General features: G+C 39.3%; 1 protein-coding gene across 4 annotated transcripts; it reads right to left on the bottom strand.

Annotated features, from left to right (window-relative positions):
• Nucleotide 1: 1 nt before the first annotated feature.
• Nucleotides 2–20,565, bottom strand: si:ch211-117c9.5 (sodium- and chloride-dependent creatine transporter 1). Of its 4 annotated transcripts, XM_047375630.1 has the most exons (15): nucleotides 19,956–20,560; nucleotides 18,582–18,884; nucleotides 12,498–12,591; nucleotides 12,273–12,427; nucleotides 11,868–12,192; nucleotides 11,438–11,570; nucleotides 10,027–10,161; nucleotides 9,795–9,898; nucleotides 7,196–7,320; nucleotides 6,995–7,107; nucleotides 1,896–2,036; nucleotides 1,588–1,690; nucleotides 1,398–1,498; nucleotides 1,149–1,319; nucleotides 2–1,027 (listed from the first exon to the last, which is right to left on the bottom strand). In XM_047375630.1, the coding sequence occupies exons 1-15, from the start codon at nucleotides 19,984–19,986 to the stop codon at nucleotides 899–901; spliced, it is 2,163 nt and encodes a 720-aa protein (XP_047231586.1). In that variant the 5' UTR covers nucleotides 19,987–20,560; the 3' UTR covers nucleotides 2–898. The 4 variants fall into 4 exon arrangements, with proteins under 4 accessions (XP_047231586.1, XP_047231597.1, XP_047231591.1 ...); XM_047375641.1 differs by lacking the exon at nucleotides 1,896–2,036 and having other exon boundaries at nucleotides 19,956–20,565; XM_047375635.1 differs by lacking the exon at nucleotides 12,498–12,591 and having other exon boundaries at nucleotides 12,273–12,404; nucleotides 19,956–20,550.
• Nucleotides 20,566–22,740: the final 2,175 nt, after the last annotated feature.

The following is a 22,740-nucleotide window of genomic DNA, read 5'->3' as shown; positions in this document are numbered from 1 at the left end:
GTCTTTATCTGATCATTTATTGCTTCTTTCTGTTCCATCCCCACAACTCTCTCGTGCTTGGTACACAGCTCAGGTGGATGTTTCTCTCCTCCAAATGTGTAAATGATCATCATTAACCCCCTCCAAAAAATAACACTGATTCACAGACCTACAATACACAAGATACTTAAGTTAGTTTGTAATACAAAGCTGGAAGTGGTGAGGCATTGCCTTATTGTGATTACATCTATTCTTTTTTACAAATGGAAGTCATTTTTGTTACACCTAATGCAGTGAAAACAGTTGTCAGAAATTACTTTCCAAAGGCAATGTTACATGTAATCTAAGATAACACTGCCATGGTCCAACACACGCACTCCTTGCATACACATGCAAATGCCCACACATGTGCAGGTACACAGGCATGGGCGCACAGGCAGCTACACGCATACACACTAAGACGATGGGATTTCAGCAGCAGACATGATGGGTTTTAACTAGAGGTTTTTGCTCGTGTGGAATAAAATCCCCTGTTGACTGAGGGCCAGCTGAGGCTTTATAAATACTGACAGAAAGGTGCAGATAGGGGAGATACAGCTGCTATGGCGGACATGATAACACCTACAATACGAGAAGAGACTAGACAGCACAAAGGCAGAAAGACAGGGACGGAAAGAGAGCAGGGAGCCAGCGAGGTAGAGTGAAAGAACAGAGCAGAGGGTGTAACTTCATGAATGCAGGTGTGTTTCGGTTCTTCTTCAGTGTTTTCTTTGGTCCGTTTACCCAGGATCTTTTTTTTTTATTTTTTTGTAAATTTAAAGGTGTAGAGTGTTTTAATGATTTGTGTTTAGTTCAGACAAGGCCAATGTAGGGCGTGCGTGTTTTTGTGGACATGTTGCCGACATCAGAGCTCAGGTCGTCAGATTACACTCTCAAAGAGGAGGGTGCTCTTTGTCTCTGCAGCGGGCAGCAGCTTGGCCTCGCTTTCTGGCGCCAAGTACTCCAGGTGGTGTCTGCCCCAGACAGGGGTAGTTAGGTGCTGCCATCGCTGCAGGACGAAAGGAAAACAAACATGACAAGCTTTTAATCAAGCAAATTTTCTAGGTTCTTTTATATCCAAAGAGCCAGAATTATTCAAATTTCTTAGTGTTGCAAAAAGAAAATCTCACCTCCCGCAGCGATCCTTTGCATCGCAGTAGCTTGTAGAGAACAGTAAGAGGAATACAGAGCATAGAAGAAAGAGCCAGTGCCCATCCAACTGCTTCGCCCCATATAGGGTAGGTGTACACCGTGTTGTAGGTCAGGGGCTTGTAGTTGACCACGTGGAATAGAAACACTCCCTGAATAAACACACCAAACCCCATTAGCTTACTATGAACAGGCAAAGCTAAATAGTAAGGATCCAAAGTCACACATACCACGCAGACAAAAGGCGTGATGTAGGACCAGCACCACTTCATGTAGGGTAAGGGCTGATAGCCAATCATACGAGCCACGTCATCCATGAAACGGTCTGCGCCTGGCAAGGGTGATACAAGGAAGCTGCTTTGAACCGCCGGCCTGTGCAGTTTCTGTTGACTCTGCAGGAAGTTTGAGGTATCAACTCACCGTAAACCCATGCGATCACAACACACTCCCAGAATGCCTGCCACAGCAGAGTGATGCCACTGGCGGAATAGTAGTCAAAAAGTTGGAATACATACATTCCTCCCTGACAGGAATACAAAGAGCTGTCAGGATCAAAATATTTACTGAAAAAAACTTTACTTACACTTTCATCCTAATTTTTCTGTTCTTAATATTTTGATGACTCGTTTAAGTCTATTTTATATATTATTCCCTAACTGTGTGGCTTTCTTACAATAATACAAAGATATGATAAAAATACACTAAAAACATTAAACATCTTTCTGTACCTCTGTGACCATGGACATGTCAATAAGGAAGCAGATCATGCAGCAGATGGCAGCAACTACTTCTCGTCGCAATGAGCCAATGGCAGATTTAGGGGGCAACATGTCCATGATTCCTGTTATCAGGCCTTCTACCCCTACAAACTGAACATGAGAGAAACGTTCATGAGATTCTACTAGACAACACGGTGGTAAAGAGGACTGTATAACTTGATGTTAAATGATGAGGATTAATTGGAATGTATGTACTTGACTTTTGTGAAGTGCCTTGAGACGACATGTGTTGTGAATTGATGCTATATAAATAAACTGAATTGAATTGAATGTGTTTTACTTGTGGAAGGCATGAGCTGGATATTCCTATCAAGGTTTTAAAAACGTATGACTTCAAAGCCGCTGAAATGTTCCAACTCTTCGTACAGTTCAAAGTGTTTCTGATGAGATGCCAAAGAAAAGGGCCGAAGTCACTGGAGCTTTCTCTGGCTGTGTGCAGCAAAGAGTAATGAAGTGTTGCCTCTTCTACACATTTTGCTGCGAACTGCCAGTGAGCTGGCTGAAAGAAAGCTACTACACTTTTTCTCTCACTGGTAAAAAAAAAAAAAAAAAAAAAAGGCAAATATGGCTGTTTGGAAATATCACAGATCATGAAAAACACAAACATTCATGGTGCTGAAACTAAAGGAGCGCCACCCATCACTCTGGTTAAGATAAAACTACAGTTGGCAAACTACAATGCCAATGTCAATTTATTAATATAGCACAACAAAAGATGACAAAAGTGCTTTGTAATTCATTCAAATGAACAACAATAACAGCAAGGAAACACAAAAATATACAAAAAAGTAAAGTTAAAATGAAATACAGAAATAAATTATAAAACTATCAGCTTTAAAAGATTGTCAAACTCTGCTAGAATTAGATGCCATGGAATACAGATGGGTCTTGAGCACAGCTTTAAAAGTCTTGACAGTCTTAGCGGTCTGTATATGAAAAGGTAAACTGTTCCATAGGTTTGGGGCAGAAACTGCTTGATGATTTTTGAATTTTAGTTTGAATCTAGAAACTTCTTAGAAAAACTGGTTGGTTGACTGAAGTACTCTTACTGGAGAGTGGATGTCAAGGAGATCACATAGGTATGATGGGGCAAGACCTTTTAAACTTTAAAAGCATGTAATAAAATCTTAAAATGAACAGAAAGCCAAGAAAGAGAAGCCAGAACCGGAGATATGTGTTCATGTTTTTTAGTCCCTGTTAGGCTCTACCCAAGAAAAAGCCTCAGCTAATTAACCAGCTGTTATCCCAGTATACAGCGCCACAACTGCTTCTACAAATAAAGAGCAAAAGAGAAAATGCTAAATTTAACAGATGTTTATTATAATTTTTTCCTTTCTATATATTTTATGTTTGTTGGCTTTTAGTTCCAGCTGAGCAGAATATTTTAGCTTAGTGTTCAACTTGTTGCTTTTACTTTATTCATGCTAATAGTTATTTTATCTGGTTATGTTTCACTGTTTTTATTATCTCTTTGTAGTTTATATTTTATTATTTTATTGTTTATATTCTTTTATTATTAAAAAACGTTAGCCTTCTTGCATAATTGCCTAAGTCACATCTTGGCAATTATGTTATGAGGCTAATGAATTGTAAAATAAAAATTACCTTTCACTTGAGTTGGCTATTTTTTACAAAACTGAAAAACAACAATTAAATAATATAGGAAAAAAACTGTAATAAATTTTATAATATTATAAATATTATGTTGTATTATACTAGAACTAGGAGTAACAGCTGCTTTTCTGTTTTAAATGAAAGGAATTAGCTTATTAAACAACTTGTTTTAAAATTTTGTGTTCATACATAAAACCTATTTTTAACTAAGATTAATACTGTATATAGTGAGAATCTTACACCGGTTCATGCCTGTTTGGATGCAACATTATCAGGTCATTAAATTGTCAAGAAGTAAAAATTCAGTTTTACAAATGACACAAAGTTCTTTGTTTCTAACTGACTGCTGTATGAACCCACTCACTGCTCAGCCTCCCTGTCAAAGATTTTCAGTATAACTGAGAAAGTGATTTATACACTGGAGATGTGAATGTTATCCGTTTCCAGTCTCCCAGCGCAACAATGTAAGTAACAGTTTGGCTTTCAACATGGAGCGACAGCATATTCTTCCGCAACGTGGGAATGGCAGGAGGAAGAGAAAATGAAAAGAAATGGAGAAGAAATGAGGAAAAGAATGGAAAGTGAGAGTAAATGAATGGATCTGAGAGCAGACAGAAACTCTCTATGTGAACAAGACAGAAGGTCACTGAGAAATTTCTGGGCCGTTAGATAATAGATGTAGGCACTGGCTCAAACAGGCACACAACAAAGAGGGTGCTAAGAAATGCCATGCTTAAAAATGGTTGTGGTGCGTTTAAGTTGATTGTTTGACAGAAAGTGAGACAGAAAAATACATAAAATAAAAAAAGCACATGAGCTGGAATTGGGTGTTCCAAAAGGAAGATAATCCCTTAAACTCATCAAAGCTCCTCTTGAAAGTGACATTTTTCACTGTGGGTGAAAAATGTTAAAATGTAAATACCTTAACCATATTTATGAATGTTTCTGTACCTTTAGGGATGTTTTTGAATCTTTTTTTCAGGGTGAAATGATTACCCAACCTCAATGAATTTCAAAACCAGGAAACACCCCCACTAATATGTGATTAGACACGCCTTCGCAAACACCTCAACCATTTTGTAGGCTACCACAGCTTCAGACATATTTCTGCTGGATTTTTAAACCTATATTGGCAGAACTGGCAGACTTCATTTAAGTTGCATGGTTTCCCCCACACAGACCCCCTAGCTTTTAAACATAGGTAACAAACTTTGATGCCAGAAGTTTAATTTTAGTTTGCTTTATCGACTATAACTAGTTTTGGTGTGTTTTTGTGATCAATGTCCTTTTGGAAAAAATGGTAAATGGACTGAACTTATATAGCGCTTTTCCAGTCATACAGACCGTGTCCGAGTTGTGTCCAAGTTACAACTGTCTGGCAGTTGAGTCGAGGGTACATAAATGAATTTGGAGGTAGACTTCAATAATGGTTTTACAGTTTGATGCACAAGTACCTCTGGTAGACAAACAGCCCCACAGCATGATGAGAGTTGGTACAGTGTTTTTTGGTTTAAAAGCCTAAACTTGGCTCCTAAAAATACTTCTTGTTTTTTGGCTAATAGCTCATTTATCTACCTTTGATCATAAAACACTTTCTCCAGAAATGATTTGTGTTCTCAATGTGGGCAGCTGCAATATTCCCTCGAGCTTACGGATGTAAATATTGAATCAGGGAACTTCTTTGTCTGTCTCTCCTGAGTTTATGGTTATATAAAACCTGCAAAAAGGCCCATGACAGGCTTGAGCCTTGATAGTTTTTGGATTGTTTCTGACCATTCTGAACAGGTATCTGTCATCTGAGGTTTAGACAGTTTAGGTCAGATAGTTAAAACTGGGATAGAATTGGGTGTTCAAACAAGACGATAATCTTAATCTCATCAAAGCTCTTCTTGGAAGTGACAAATAAGGCTTCTGAAATGCATTGCCCAAACCCCAAACTTGAAATGATTCAAAGTTTGTGAACTACAACTCAAAATCGAAGTCCATTTCAGGAAAATTAACCAATTTAAATAATATTTATAAATTATGCCAAGATCAGTGGTCTAGTATCTGTCCAGAGAAATGCCAGAAGCTTGTTGACGGCTACACAAAGTATGTGGTTGAGGTACACCTCTCTAAGAGACATTTGCCCAAAGTTTGAAAAAGTTTAAATCCACTTAAATCCACTGGATCATCAAACAAATTTTATTATCCAAAAAAAGATAAACACAAAATGCAATTTTCTTATGATTATTTAATTTATTTATTGGGAAAAGCTACTCAAACCAATCTGGTTCTATGTAAAAATGTTATTTCCCTCTAAATCTAATAGCTAGTTATGACACCCTTGCAGCAACAACTTCCATCAAGAATTTTCAATGACTAGTAATGAGTCGTTTTTATCGCCATAGAAAAAGTTTGGCCCATTATCCTTTGCAGAATTATTGTAATTCAGCCACACTGAAAGGTTTCCAAACATAAACAGCTTGTTGAGGGCTTTGCGACAGCAACTCAATTGGATTTTAATTCAAACTTTGACTAGGCCACTCCAAAATCTTTTGCTTTATTTGTATTTGAGTCATTTAAATGGGATCTTGCTGGTGTGCTTAAGTTCATTATCCCTCTGCAAAACCCAAGTGCTGGGAAGGTTCACTTCCAAGCTTTCTCCATGCGTGGAAAATGTCTCTCACTTTGGTTAACCGGAGTCCCAAAGCCTTAAAAAATAGCTCTGTAACTCTGCCCAGACTGCTAGTGGTCCACGAGTTTGTCTCTCATTTGTGTTTTTAAATTTCGGTGGATCAGGGCATGATATGTTGAGATTTACTTAGCCTACTTTAAGTTGTAAAACAGGTTAGGTAACTTATTGATTCTACAGGTCTGGCAGTAATCAGGTCTGGGTGAAACTAACTTCATCGTTCTGAAAATTTAGTTAATCACAATTAATTAATAATTTATTACGCGGTTCGGGTCACTATTTCACACAGACTAGATTAGCTAAGATAGCATTTTTCTCTCCATTAAGGAAATCATTTAAAACTATAACTAAATGTATTTAATGACCGGAAACATTAAATGTGCCAAAAAAGGAAAATCGGATGTAAATCTGAAAGGGGACACATTCTTTTTCTCATCACAGTATAGATAACTGTGATTGTCTAATTTTAACCCCTTGTGGAATGAGAAAATCTACAATGAATTAAAACTTGCACTCCCACTTGTTTCTGAAACTCAATGAATCTGTATGTTTTAAATAATTCCACCCTGGATAAGCAGTGGTTCAGAGTACTCTTTAAAGGCGCATAAATACTATAACAATTATACCTGTTTTGAGTCAATGCTAACCTTTCAAACTCTATGTGCTCTAAAGTAAAATGGAGGGGCTGTGTCAGGATATGGTGTTTGGCACTGTTCCCTCTGAGCTAATGTCTTCCATTAAGATTAAATCTCAGGATTACCTGACTGTCCAGTCCAAGTATGAGTAACATAAAGAAAAACAGCGCTGCCCAAAGCGGTGCCAGAGGCATTAGAGTCACAGCCTTGGGGTAGGCTATAAAAGCCAGGCCTGGGCCTGCACACAAAGAAACACAGTTAGAATATTAAAACCCTTCCATAGTTAGAGTGACTCATAGCAAATGAGGTGGAGACGCCACACTCACCACTCTCAGCCACCTTACTGATGTCCACTCCTTGTTCTGCAGCCATGAAGCCCAGAACAGAGAACACCACGAAGCCAGCAAAAAAACTGGTTCCACTGTTGATAAGAGCCAGAACAAATGCATCCCTACAGAGAAATGCAAAACAAACATTCAAAAAAATACAATTACAGAAGGGAAAAAAACAATGTGGGGATAATACATTAGAGTGTATGATGTAACTGAGGCTTATGTAACATACTCAAGACAGACCCAGGCAAAGAGGAGAGGGACTGGGATGGTAAATTAGGGATCAATAGCTGTTCCTTTGAAAGACGCAGCTGTCTTAGTTGGCAGGTAGAAAAAAGAGAAGTAATGCCTCCGACCATCAGACAAGTTGCACTTCAAATCAATATTGGCATTTTGGCTGCTATTACGAACAGTCATCTGACTCAAGTGACTAAGGCTGGAGGATGTTCTCTGTACAGACTGTGGAACATTTCTAGTTGAAAATACTGAGGTATGTGACAAAATCCGACAAATGTGCCTGCATTTGGACTTACATACAGATGTAAGGATCAACAGTAGTACAAAGCATAACAAAAACTGGAACTCCACTCAGATATGAGGAATGTATAAACAACATCCCACTGGTTGCTCTAACACTGTAACATGCCAATGTTCAGGAGCACCTCTTCTGAGAAAAACGTCAACAGCCTCTAGGAATCAGTTTTCTTTTCCCAATATTGTTTTCTGCTCTTTCCACTAGTGCTTCTGTGACATTTCCTGTAAACACACAGGAGCAAACACCTTGAATCCCTTTAACTGGAAGATGTCTGAGAAGAAAGAAAATGGAGCTCAGTCCTGGGAAATGTATTTTTTTTTAAGAAAAGAAGGCATGCTCCAAGATAGTTGCATTCCCATCATTATAGCTAATGTGTCAATTTTCAAGCTACCCTGTCAATAGGCTCTGAATACTTCAGTCTGGACAACAGCATGAACAGATGGACAGATTAATATTTAGATTTCTGAAGCACCACGGCCAACATAGGATTAAAGATGCCTGTGATCTTTTTTTTTACATTGCCTTGCAAAAGTTGCTATGCCACTTTTTTCATTTAGCCTTATTGCCATTAGAAATTGCTATTAGAAATCTTTGCATTTTATTCGGCCTCCTTTACCATTATATTCCAAAAAGAAATTCACATGCACAACTGCCTTCAGAAGTCACCCAATTAGTCACCATTTGACACCAATGCAAAAAGAACAATAAAAAGTCCCCTTTGCGGTTTGCCATGATGTGTTTAGAAATGCCTTTTAGAAAAAGAGACCAAAGAGATGAAAATTAAAATCTATTACCTGCATGCATGACACAGAGAGTGGCAAACTCATTGCCACTGGGTAACATGGGGGAATCTAGGGGAAATTTTGAAATTACAGCTTAACGATGCATCTCCATTTATTCTGAGTAAACTTGAGATACACCATGGTGTCACACCACCTAATCAATTCATTCCAGTGTTACAGTCACATTCATGGCTGCAGGTGTGGAGAAACTTGACTGACCTGCACAAAGTCCTGACCTCAACCTTCATGAACACCTTTGAGATGAATTAGGGCAGAAGATGCAGTTCTGGTTTTCTCGTCTAACTATGAACACATTGCTAAACCTTGTGGAAGACGTTTACAGAACAGTTAAAGTTGCTACTGCTGGCAACGGTGGGTCCATCAACAAATTGGACCTTATAGATTAAGAATAGGATGTTGTGAAAGTTCATTACATGTAAATGTAGACAGGCAAATACTTTGCGCAACATGGTGTAATTTGCACAAAATAATTGGCATCTTTTTAGTTGTTGGATTTGCAGTGGCAGTAGAGAGACACAACACATGACTGACTTAGGGGAGGATAAAAAAAGAGTTTCATCGGTAAATAATTTGAAAACTGTGTTTCCTTTTCTTTCTACTCCACAACTATGCTCTACATTATGTTGGTTTATCAAGCAAAATCTCAAAAAAATACATTAAAGTTTGTTACTGTAAAATCAAGTTTTGCAAGGCGCTGTATTGCAGCGTGTGAGATCCAACATCTGCCATCGTAGAACCATATCTTGTAACTTCCAATTAAGGTTAAAGAAGAAAAGAAAATGTCAAATAGAAACATTTTTTATGAGATCCCTTGTTTTATGAGCATTCCAGATGTGCAAGCTGTATTGTGAGATTTACCACATGAGTCCATACTACTGCTACAGAGGGATGTTACTAGGATAGCAATGCCAGAAGCATAGCCGAAACACGTGAAAGCACATGCAGCAACAGAAATGAGGTCAACTTACAAACAGTCAACTTTAACCTTTATGTACCCTTTCAGGAGACTGAACACTAAGAAACGTGCTTAAAATAGTAGCAGTGTGCCTGGAAGCCTTTTGAGTTTCATTTATACTTCTTGCACATTTGCAATTTTATTGTTTATAGTATCCAGAGAACATACATACTATAATAAAGACATTAGAAGGCCAAATGAGAGTATTTTGGGACGGAAAGTAAGATAACGACTTTTTCTTAAACTTGGCCTCTTTTTAGCATCAGTGGTGTCTGGATTTTATGCTTTGTATAAACTCACTGGTAGCAGTTGTTATGGAAGCGGTTGTAGCTGCCCAGCGCAGTTAGGGCACCAAGTCCGATGGCATAGGAGAAGAAAATCTGAGTGCCAGCATCAATCCACACCTATCATAAAAATTAAAACACTATTTCCAACAGTTCTGATCCGTTTATGAAGGTTTTTTTTCAAACTCTGTTATATTACTTCCTTACTGCACTGCAAAAATAAAATGCATGTAATGTAAGACTTTTACCTGTGCTTCTCCCAGTTTGGACCAGTCTGGTTTTAGGTAGTAAACAATTCCATCCAAAGCTCCAGGTAGGGTGACTCCATGAGCCAGAAGAACCACCAGAACCAGGTAGGGGAACAGTGCTGTGAAGTACACAACCTAAAGAAGTTGTAGGTAGAAAAACAATGAGAGCTTCAAGAATACATCTCTACAATCTAAGAACAATTAATACATTTTGATTGGTGGGTAACATTTGTGGACTATTAATTTACTTCTATTGCATGTAGGGAACCTCTCAGATTACATGAAGGTGATTAGTCTGTAAGTGTACTTGGTTCTACTGGATTTTATTGTGTGGTAACAGAGTAAAGGGGGCTGAATACAAATGAACAGCACACTTTTTTGTGTGTGTGGAAAAAAACTATTTTAGAGCAGTGTGTAAACAATGTACTATTTTCCCTTTACTTCCTTATACTTCATTATACATTAAAGTTGTGGTTTTTGCATGGCAAAATGTGGAAATGTTCAAAGGGCATGAAAACATTTGAAAGTTAAAATCTATCTGGTTATTTTATGAATCGTTAATTTGAGTTACGTTTCCCTGAGCTATTGTGGAACTGCAACAGAGTTTGATTCTTATCACTTCGATTAGTAAACTGCTTTACATTTACTCAAGATACAAGCAGAAACACATTAGGCCGTTCTTAGTAGATGTGTCATGGGGTCTGACGAGTTATTTAGAACAAAAGGTAGGCTGATGATGGAAAGCCAATAAACAACCCGTGCAATACCAGTCGTTTTGGTATACCTTTTCTGAAAATACTCTACCTCAAGATATTCTGAGAAGGCCACTCCCAGACACCACGTAAAAGTGTGGGTCTGGTGGGAAAAAAGTAATGAAAGAGAACATTTTTCTTGATCTAAGGTAAACATGTGCAGGCAAAGGCCTCTTTCAGCTTGCAAATGTACATAGTGGAAAGGTATTAAGCGGCTTATAACAGTCCAATTCAGGCTGATTCATTATTTTTACCCTCCATCTATGAACTTTAGCTACATGTTCCAAAATAAGGATTTGGCTATTACGGCAATGTTTCAAAGAAAGAATTTGAAAACATTTGGAGTAGCTAAGTATTTCCTCAAAGTATATTTCTTCAGGTTATATTCAAAGAACTATTTGAGGATCAGCAAAATATTATGGTTTAATTAAAGATCTTCAGAAATACGCAGGCATTCTAAGAAAGTATAGGTGTTTATACTGATTCCGTCATTTTAATGCAGACGTTGATCCTTCATCAATGCTAAAGCTAATTTGGAGCTTAAAAGGACTGTCACACAGTATGTCAGCAATGCTATAAATATTATTCTGCTTTCTGCAAACCTACATATTGACATGTGATGTTTGGTGTTAGGATTTTCCCTCAACAAAAGGCATTACCTTGCCAGTAGATTTCACTCCTTTCCACATGCAGAAGTAAACAATAACCCAGGTGGCCATAAGACACAGCACCATCTCATAGCAGATGACACCAGGCTCGTGCAGACCTGCAGAGAGGCGAAGCACTTTGCGTCTGGAAAGAGGAGCAGGACAGTGGGCTAATTCGGCAAATAAAAAAGCAGAACGCTACCAAAATGACCAAAAGCATATTCAAAGTGAAATAAGTTAAGCACTTTGAAAGAACTAAGCCCTGTTTTTCCTAATCAAAACAGGCATTTGGCTTGCAAATGCAAGATAAATGCAAAAACACCAAAACACAGCAGTGTCAAATATACATAACACATTTTCAAATTAGTATACTGATATTTTTCTTTGTTTTCATGTTGTGCTTCTAAAATTTGTCATGCTCAACTGAAGGATCTAAACCTACTCCCAGAACTCGATGACTGGGGAGCGCAGACCCTCAGTCTCCATGCAGCTGTTATTGATCAGGAGAAGGGATGAGGTCAGGTTCAGCGGGGGTGGGGTGGACAGGAGGTTAGAAGGGGTGGCAGCTGGTGGTGGCAGGGAGCTGCGGTTGTGGCAGGCGCGTCTGAAGTCCTGTGTGCAGTTGGGGGTGTTCCAAGGGTGTCCGCAGGTGGCCCACGGCAGTGGGTTAGTGAAAGAGTGGAAGAAAAAGTAGAGGCCCCAGACCAGTATCATGATGTAGTAGGTATTACAGAAAAACACAATCACCATTGATGCTAGTCCCAGACCTAAAGAAGAGAGGAAAATACATCCTTTACTCAACAGAACTGGGTATTAAAGTTCATCAGAGAATTAGAGAGGTATTCACCCTTGAAGAGGGGAGCGATGTTCCACGCAGAGACTCCTCCTTGCTTCATGAACTGGCCCAGTGCGATCTCCAGGAAGAAGACAGGGATTCCCCCAATGAACACAATCAGCAAGTAAGGGATCAGGAAAACCCCTGAAAAACACACATTCTTCATACTGTATGTGAGGTAACAGTTATCCGCAAACACACTTTCACCCTGGAAATACTAATTAATTGTTGTCTTACGCTATTTTGTACTTCTGTGGTTTTGGTAATTTTGTACCCGTCTTCTTTGGTCCAAAAGGGACCCGTCTGCAACAGGATGTCAATTTGTAGCCACCTTAGAGAAACAAAGCAATATACTGACCTGGACCTGACTTCAATGTTTACCAGAAAGGCTTAAAGTGAAAAATGCTGTTATATAATTTGAGCTTTCAACCTGTCTGTCATCAAACATGCTGGAAATGTTGGCAGTCTTTCGGAAATCTCAGAGTTAAACTAAGAGGCTACACTCTCTAAGGAATACACGCAGAGACTTATGTTTATAGTTAGCAATGCTAATATAAGATACTTTTTTAATTAGCTCCTCATTTTAAAGCATCCAATCTTAGCTCTGCTCCTATTAAAAATACTTATTGACCACTCATGGCAGTAAGACTAGAATTAAATATTTTGAGCACTGTTAAGTTGGGAATAGGTTAAAATCGGTTTTGGCAGATCAGCTTTAGAAAAACATCAGAGATCGGACACCATCACCATTGGTTGAATAATCTCTACTGATCTGAATTATTATACATCAGAGATAGGACAGGTCTTTTCATTTTCTATTTAAATGCTTATTTTTTTCCATAGAAAGACACATTATATAAAAGGTAAAGACAGGGGCATCAGCAGAAAAAGAAGTCTAGCATTAAATGGAACAGGTTTAAATGTTTAGGGACAGAGACCAATGTGAGGTTCAGAGTTAAGAAAGGACAAGGTAATGAAATCCAGGAAAAAGGACAGTGAGATTCTCTGTGTGACATAACCACAGTGTCTCCCAGTTTACAAATGTTTGGACACAGTAGCAGAGTGCAGTATCAGCCTTCAACTTGAAGCTGCGTGGTGAGAAGCCAGAAAAAGATCTATGAAACTGAGACGGTAGCAGGATAATACACAGGAAGCAAAGACAAGCAGAGACATGCAGAACGTGGTTTTGCTAAAGGGGTTCTTGTGTTGCGCTAATCCCACTTTTGGATTCTTATACTGCAGCAGAAGTTTCAGCTGATCAGAGTGGGGAAGAAAACACACTCAAAATCTGGCATTAGCGATTCAAACCTCTAAATGGAATTTCAACCACTTGGTTTTGTTAATAACAGAGCTGAGCGATGCCAACATACTGCGCAGATTGGAGGGAGTCACATGACGGCGATGACGCAGAGCAGAAAGAGGCCGGGAAGAACGGAGGGAAAGATGAATAGATTACATGAGAGGCAGGCAGAGAACTGGGACAGTGCTGTGGAGTGCTGACAGAGAGCAACAAAACAAATATCACACTCTGAGGCAATGACTTTGTGGGCTCGGCATACATGCTGCCACTTGACAGCTTATACCTCATTTAGCTCCTCTTTCTGTATGCCATTTCCCTGAGAGAAGAGGGCTTTAGCCATATAAGGAAACATTTGTAAGTAAAAAAACAGAAAAAGGTTGGGAGAGCAAGAGAGAGAAGGGGACAGAAGCCTGCGCTGACATATCTCAACATATTGGTCAAATTATCAACGAAGAGGCCTCTGACAGGTTTATATAAATCCTCTTTAATCCTAAAAGGACGAGACGTATCAGCTGATTTTCAGACAAACATCTGATTTGTAGGGGATTAGTTACGTAATTTTACAGTGCGCAATTTTTTTTTGTGTTTCAAGTGTAGTGCAAATGTGCTCCATTTACAAGCAGGTGTTGCAAGATTCCTTTGTTGTGTAAAAAAATGTACACTGAGTTGATCAAGGGCGGAGGGACTGTAGTGGATGAGAACGTGCTGATGCTGAGAGGGCGAATGGATGGGCACCATCACAGACGTTATTGTGTAACATATCCATATGGCTCCTTATCAGGACAAGAGTCAGGTGGGAGAGAACACCTCTATTCCTCAGGGCTGCAGGATCGGTGCGCAGGGGGTGAACTCTGTGAGGCAGCCTATTGTTATATGATACCAGTAAATGGGTAGCAGAGCTTCTCGTCACAAGACACACACGTACACACACATGCGAGGGAGGTAGGGAGGGCGGGGCTAACACACATTCACCTCTATTTCAATGTAATGCCTCATAAACAAAACAGAAAAGTGGGTTGGGCAGTGATAAGCAAGAGTCAAGGTTAAAAGTCACAGTCGGTTGAAGTGACTGTTGGGCAAGGTGACATACAAAGGAGACATAATGCAGGTCAAAGGCCTCATAGGCCAATGAGAGCAAGAGAAATACAGCAGGACTATTTGTTCTAAGTCTGACTGTTAAGCAGTGGCTGATTATAACAAATAAAGAATCACGTGGGGAGGCAGAGCTCTGAAGCTACGTGTTCACAGGCACGCAGGCCTTCCTACGCCTGCCCTTATAGTATTATAGCTCACGCTTTTGGCAATAAACTGTACCTATAGTTGAAAATTGTTAGTGAAACTTCTATATAATGGAAATCCAGTTTGAAACCAGATATTTACAAACACTATACAAAAAGAAATAGAACTTGTTTTTCCTTGCAGTCTAACCTAAGTCAGACTGAACATTTTCTTTATTTTAGATCTAGTTAGGGATACCACAAATATTTTTATTTTCTAAATGTCTGAATAATAAGCAAGACATTTTTTTTGCAAATATTTTTTATAAATGTTTAAATTCAGAAATGTACACACATTTGATTAGTATTCGATAGAATTGCTTTTTCACCTCTATGACTTAGGGCAAATGTTTTATGTATCCTTCCCAAGTTTCTCACAACAGTTTGCTGAAATTTTGAACCATAACTCCTGACAGAACTGGGGTACATGAGTCGGGTTTGGCGTGCATTTTTCAGCCCTGCCCACACATTTTCTATGTAATCAGGGGTTTGTGATGCACATTCCAAAACATTAATTGTGTTGTCCTTAAACCACCTCCTAACTAATCTGGCTGTATGAGTAGGATTATTTGGAGACCCATTTGTGTCCAAGCCTTACTTTCCTGGCTGATGCCTTGAGCTGTTGATTTAATATTTCCACTCAATGTTCTTTCCTCGTGATATCATCTATTTTCCGAAGTGCACCGGTTATTCCTGCAGCACAACACCCCCACAATATGATGCTGCCACCCCTGTAGTTCACAACTGGAATGTTGTTCTCAGGTTCACAAGCTCACTCCTTTTTCCTCCAAATGTAACGATGATCACTATGGCCCAAAACGTCAGTTTTGGTTTAATCAGACTATAGGACATGTCTCTCAAAAAACAGGTTTACCTCTGGGACACAGAACCTATCTATAGTGGCTGGACATTCCCATGCTGTTTACACTTGCATGTAATTGTTTAAACAGATGAACATAGCACCTTCAGACATCTAGAAATTGTACCCAAGGATCAACCAGACTTGTAAAGGTCCACATTTCTCTACCTTGATATCTTGATTTCCTTTGATCTTTCCATTATGTCAAATAAGTAGTGTTTGAGGTGTTGCCCTAAAATATATCCACAGGTGTGCCTCCATTTAACTTGACATATACTGGGAGTATACTATACATCTGGGAGTTTTCAAATTGTTGAAAGACATGGAAATTTTAGTGGCTCTAAACTTTGAACTTTGAAAAAAGTCTTTTCAAATTTTATTTTACTAATTATTCTGGCGTTGCACCAATGGGAATAATTATTATTATCCTAACTGACATAAAACAAAAAATAGGTAAGGTATTTTCATACAATGTATATAAATATTTGACTGTAAATTGAAATAAAAATGTCCCGAAGTAATTGGATGTACAGTTGAAGATTATTCATGGCCTTGGTGGATTTGGATTTAAAATACTCACCATCTTTTTGCATGTTTCTACAGGTATTTCGATGATTTATCTTTGGTGATAAGATCCAAGCCGTTGGGGCTGGAAGGCATCCTTGTCATCACCCTAATTTACAGCTCCCCCCACAGATTCTCTATCAGATTCAGGTCGGGATTCTGTTGGGCCGCTCCAACACACTCCATCCAGGAGAAAAAAAAAAATCTTCAAACCTAAATCTGCCAAGGATATGAATAATTTTGGGCTTAACGGTATTATGGGAGTTTTATAGTACATTAGAAGCGCTGAAGAGGTCAACAACTGTTTATTTATGTAGTAGATTAGGTAAGCATTCAAGACCTGAGTTCAATCCCCTCTTTGTGTATGTTAGACTTCCTCCCTGAGTCAAAACAGACAGTTGAAGATGGTACACATGAAGGAGAAGTCAGGCGGGTGGAATTCCACATTCTTAAAACTGAGACAGATAACAAACCAGATGACCCTACAAGGTTGCAGAAACCAACAGAATATCCACCAAAATAAAAGATATTTGAATCCCTTTGTGTGCACAGTCAAGGTAAAAAAGAAACTCCAGAATGAACACGAATGGTATCAATTCTAGGGTTTTAAATGAATAATCTGCTGCTCAGAGGGCTATAAAGTTTTTACCTTAAGATTCCACCATGACATTACTGATTAACGAAAGATAAAGCCGAAATGAGTTTGGTGAAAAACCATTTACACCCAGAAATCCAAGACATATATGAAATGCGCAAAGCCCTAGAAGTCAAAGGGAAGTGTACTTCTTTTTTACCATAACAGTGGAATGACCCACTCTTAATCCAAGTGCTATTACAAACTACTGTTGGACTCTCATGAAAGATAATCTTCCAAAAAGACATGTAGATCAGTCTGTGTCAGCGCTCACCAGGAAATGGTTTTACTGCTAAGTAAGATGGTTAAATGCAAGAGCTGCTTTTTCCCAGCTCGAAGCATTATCAAAAGTATGATTATCTTTATTCGAAATTAGTTTTATTTGCATTACTTGTTTTATTGTGGATGTTTTTCCACCGTTCTCCCTTACATACAAAGAAAGGTGAAAGGTCTAAACACAGAACAAATATTTCCAATTCTGCACTAATAAAAGGTATCTCTCCCGTATATCGTATTAATTTGGAGTTGACTTATTGATATATTTTACATTATAAATGATTCAGCTTAAAGCCCATGTAAGTTGGCTAACTGATTAGATTTAAACATATCTTCTCTTTAAATAACCTTGTCTATTCATTGTATTAGAGTGCATTTATCTGTTCTGAAAACCAACACAACATCATCAGTGCACGTCCCCTAATATAAATGAAAGTGAAACTATCAACAAACACGAAATAGTTATTTTTTTTACACAAAGTCGTGACACTCTAGTAACAGACCTTAACATGTAGGGTTTATATTATACAGACCTGTGTGGGAGAGAACTCTCAACATGTCATGTTACTAATCCGGTAGGTTAACCCAGAATCAGCGTACTTTAATTAAATACTCCAACAACCTTCACTTCCTGTAAATGGTTGGTCCTAGACTCCCACCAAAGAAACATTTGTGAAGTCAAATTGTATTATGCTTGTCCTTTATGTAACATTTAAATAGAGATTAGGCTTTTACTGGTCAGTTTCTGATTTTCTTTATGTCTGACCTGGCAATTTTGAATGTGGTCCATTTAAAATTTTTTTTTTTTTTTTTTTGTGAAGGATTGTCTAGGGAAAACTTTGTCTTTAGACTAATGTAATCTAATTCATTAATTAAGTAAAGAAAAAACAAAACACTGGAAGTTGAATTGTGCTGCAGGAAACAGAATGTTTGTGCAGAAACAATATGTATCATCATAAATTATCCTCATTTATGCATTTGTGACCATGTATAAATGAACTGTTTGTCAACTAAGCTTTATTTGAGTTTTACTAAACCTAAAAACAAGTGCGTCAAAGACCATGCCATCTGAGATGTATTTTACTGTCCAAAAGTGTTAGTTTCCAGATTTAATAAAAAGAAAAAAAATAGATTTGTTTCATTATTTGAGCTGCTAACAACTGCTCAGAGTCCTTTATTTCAAAACTGACTCATTGATTGCTGACTAATGTTGGATTAACTGAAATACATTGTCATGTTTCTCAGAACATATTTAAATCTCAAACTTCTTCATTTTATCGGAAAATCAGCCCTAAGCCTCAACTAAATAAAGGGCTAAGACATATTTAAGAGATTCTTGTCATGTCTGCATTTAGGAGTGCATGTTTGTGTGCAGTCAAAACAGAGATGCACAGAGGCCTTTAAAGCTCACCTCCTCCATTCTTGTAGCAGAGGTAAGGGAACCGCCACACGTTGCCCAAGCCGACGGCGAATCCCACGCAGGACATGATGAAGTCCATCTGTCTGGTCCAGGTTTCTCGCTCACCTTCCTGTCCTGCCACAGCCCCGTTTCCTGTCCCTGCTGCAGCCCCGTCCTGGGTCTGCGGTGGGCCTACCCCTCCACCCCCTCCACACCCTGGGTCGGAACCAAGCACCGGCACCAGGGGGCGAGCTGACCCCCCGCCCTCCTCCTCGGACAGTGCCCCTGCCTCCATCTGGGAGACACAGATTTCATCTGAACACAGAGAGAGGGGTCAGATGACAAAGAAGGGGAGAGGTGGTGAGGTGAAGCAATGAATGCATCTGAAATGGATCTGTGTGAGAACCACATCTAAATAAAACAGCGAAGAAGACTGTGACCCATTGTACGTCACTGGTAAACCACTGCCTCTTGGACTAGACATACAATGAATGAAAACTAAAGTTTGCTTCCCATTCATTGCAGGACCACCCATCAGTAAACAGTAAAATATCAAGCATCTCATCACATACCTTCTTTACAATCCTATTTTATATTTTAAGAGGTGGAGTGCACTGTGATCACTGATCCCTCCCCCGATCTTTATTCTCTATCTGCGTCTCATAAGCCGCGTGATTGGCGTGCTGCAGCACATAAAACCCCAGCAGAGCCACCTTGCTGCAGCTTCTCTGTAACTCACAAAGCTTTTGTTTCCTCTGTTTTACATAACCCCCTAAACGACGGTGAGGCCACGTCATTTCGTCAGTGCCATTCAGCGATATGAAGTGTCAGGCGCCCTGAGATGGATGCAAAGCGGGCCAGATGAATCCAGATCGGAGCAGTTTGAGGGTGTGTGAACAGATGAGGAGGGAGGGGGAATAGAGACTGGGGGAAATGATTCAAGCAACAGTCAATGAAGAAAGGACATGCCTTTGGTTTGGTGGAGATTATAATGAGACTCAGTGGTTTATAAAAAGATTAGGATTAGACCAAATACTATTTTAAGAGGGCTGAAGCATACAAGCAGGATAAGCATTACCAAGCTGACCGGTTAAATAACTGGGGATTTTCTATGAGAAATAAGTATATTCTCTTGTCAGGTTGTATTTGTCATATTTATATTTATTGTCATGTCTCATGATGTATTAAGCAATAAAGGCAGAAGCTGGAGGAGTTGCAGTTGTGGTGTGGGGCTTTTTGGTCCCTGGTGAATAATGTGAAAGTGGTGCCTCAGATGCGTTTGTTTATCTAAAAGTGTTAGTCTGGCTGCTAAATGTTAAACCAGGTGTAAAGTTAAAATAAATAAACAAACATTAATAATAAAGATGATTTTTATGCAAGACTTACCTTGGCTGTTCTCTTCCAACTCAGGTGACATATTAAGCGAAGGATGAGCTGGTTGTTTTTTGTTATGGCAGGGAGGAAGCTTTTAGGTTTTAAGAATATCTGGATTTAAAAAAAATGTACCCGGCTGGCTCAGAGGGGGTGACAGAGAGATGTAGCCACAATGTAGGTTACACTGCTCCAATTGTTCTTGTGGTTTCTGAGTTTGTTATTTCTTCTTTCTGAAATAATAATAAATAAAAAAATCAGTTTTTTTTTTTTCTTTTTTTATATCACACGTTGGAACCCCTCAGCTCAGCCGAAAGAGATGGAAAAAATGTCACAAAGCGCCGCGGTCAGTTGAGCCGTTGACAAGGAGGAGATTCAAAAGCAGTCGACGAAGCACTTAAAGGTAAGCCTGAAGAATCTCATGGATAACCCCTTAAATGAAAAAGGATCCTAAGCCTTAGGGTGAATAATTTGTATGATAGTTTGATTCAGCAGCTCGGTTAGAAGTCCATGATCCCTGCTCTGCGAGGTGCCGCGGTTCGACGGCTCGGAGAATGTGATCCGCTCTACTCGACGGTCCGTTAGCCGTGACGGACGCTCTACCCCCGCCTCTTCGCGCTTCCGGCCGGTGGATGTGATTGGCTGAGGGGAGTTCCCAGTGCGGTGCGCGCACAGCATCAGCAACAGCGCCCATTCAGGACGATTCACGACAAGGATGCGTTCATTACATCCTTGACCTGACTATCACTGAATGTGATTGCAGGAAGGAGCTGATTTGCTCGTTTTTATTTGTTTACAATCCGAAGGCGCCAGGAGATGTTTTAAAATTATTCAGCTGACAATAATTTGGATTATTTAGACTACATCTAAGACCGTTATCAAGTAAAAACGCCTTGGCTACGTTAAAAGTGTCTCGAACATAGAGAGCAAAAAATCATGTTGGTCACCCTGCCTAAAATATTACAAGGTCACTGGATTAATATAAAGCCTACAAACAATTTGATGCATCCAACAATTACCTACTCTTTTACTTTTGCTGTAAAGCTTACACCTACTGCTCACTTAGATATATTATTTGAAATGTTAAAATGGGAAACGCTGGCGTAATCTTTAACACTGCGTTGTTTTATATAAATTTATGTATTATACATTCAGTGACTACAGTAGTGGTTTTGGCTTTGCCAAACACATCTAGATTGTCCCGAAGACTTCTATGAAATATTAAGTAGAATAATAAGACAAAAGCGGAACTTTTTGGAAGGTGTGCATCCCATTACACCTTGCATAAAACTAACAGCATTCCGAAAAAGAACATCATACCAACAGTAAAACAAGGTAAGTGTAGCGTTATGGTTTAGGGCTGCTTCAGGACTAGGATGACTTGCCGTAATTGTTGACACCATGAATTAGATGAAAATCCTGAAGCTATGAGTTCATGACCTTAAGCTTAAGCACACTTGGATAATGCAGCAGGACAATAAGCCAAAGAACACCAGCAAGTCCACCTCTGATAAGCTCACAAATAAAACCCCAATCTGTCTTTTTTATTGGCCTATTCAAAGTCTGGACTTAAATCACAGAGATACTGTGGAAGGACCTTAAACATGATCATGATCAAAAACCATCTAAAGCAGCTGAATTAATTCAATTCTGCGTAAAAGAGTGGGCCAAAACTCCTCCACTGCAATGCTACAGGCCCATTGCCATTTTTCCCAAATGGAAGTTGTTGCTGCCAAGAATGGCAGTACTAGTTGCAACCAGGGTACTTTTGGCAGTCTAGACAGGTTCCAAGTTCTACTGGAAAATTAAATCAGTATATTCATAAACCCTGTCAGCAATATGCATTATGTCCACTAAAACGTCCTGTTAGTTTTGGACTTTGGAATTCATAAAACACAGTGGACCAACAGAAGCAATTTATATGACTCAAAATCAACTTGGATTTTGTCCCTCTCAACTCTCCCTCCTCACTGTGTGACCCTGATTTCCTACTTTCATCAGAAAATAGGACTTTAAACTACTAAGCAACAGTTCGATCATTCTTTTCCTTAGCCCAGGTAAGAGGCTTCTGACATTGCCTATGATTCAGGAGTGGCTTAATACGAGGAGTGTGACAGTTACAGCCCATGTTTTGGATACATGTGTGTGTGGTGACTCCGGATGCTGACTATGCCTTTTGAATCTCTCCCATATCTTTGAAGTGGTTTGTGTCACAACTTCCAAAGGCTGCAGTTATTGTGGACCTTTTCTGCCAGTAGCATGTTTGTGCTATAAAGGTTATAAGGGACAAAAAAAATGTCTAACACAGAGAAAACAATATAATTGTAGTTAACAGTGTTTGAGAGTTATGCTAACCTTATTAACTGATTTCTGAATCCTTTGAGCGGCTGGTGCTGAAGCACCTGAAAGACAAGAGTCTGCATACAGACAGCAGGTGGATCGGCTGATACACTGGTGTAGTCAGAATTACCTTGAACTCAACCCACTCAAGACTGTGGAAATGGTTGTGGACCTACGGAGAAAACCACCCCCATACAAACCCCTCACCATCCTCAACAACACCTTATCGGCTGTGGACCACTTCAGGTTCTTAGGAACCACCATCTCTGAGGACCTGAGATGGTCTTCACACATAGACACTGTTCGAAAGAAGGCCCAGCAGAGACTGTACTTCCTGAAGCAACTCAAGAAGTTCAACCTTCCACAGGAGCTGCTGGTCATCTTCTACATTGCCATCATTCAATCTGTCCTGTCTTCATCCATCTCAGTGTGGTTTGGCTCATCCAAAAAACAGGACAGG

This window comes from Girardinichthys multiradiatus, chromosome 1 (assembly GCF_021462225.1).
Source record: "Girardinichthys multiradiatus isolate DD_20200921_A chromosome 1, DD_fGirMul_XY1, whole genome shotgun sequence".
NCBI classification, from domain to species: Eukaryota; Metazoa; Chordata; class Actinopteri; order Cyprinodontiformes; family Goodeidae; genus Girardinichthys; species Girardinichthys multiradiatus.
This window is presented reverse-complemented; position numbering and strand designations above follow the sequence as displayed.

Excerpts from the sequence above, each read along its gene's own strand:
- si:ch211-117c9.5 (XM_047375630.1), bottom strand. The coding sequence starts at position 19,986 with ATGTCACCTGAGTTGGAAGAGAACAGCCAAG. Across the intron at positions 12,592-18,581 it reads CTGCTACAAGAATGGAGGAG|GTGGCTACAAATTGACATCC; the intron begins GTGAGCTTTAAA and ends TGTTTCTCTAAG. Across the intron at positions 10,162-11,437 it reads GAGTGAAATCTACTGGCAAG|GTTGTGTACTTCACAGCACT; the intron begins GTAATGCCTTTT and ends CAACTTCTTTAG.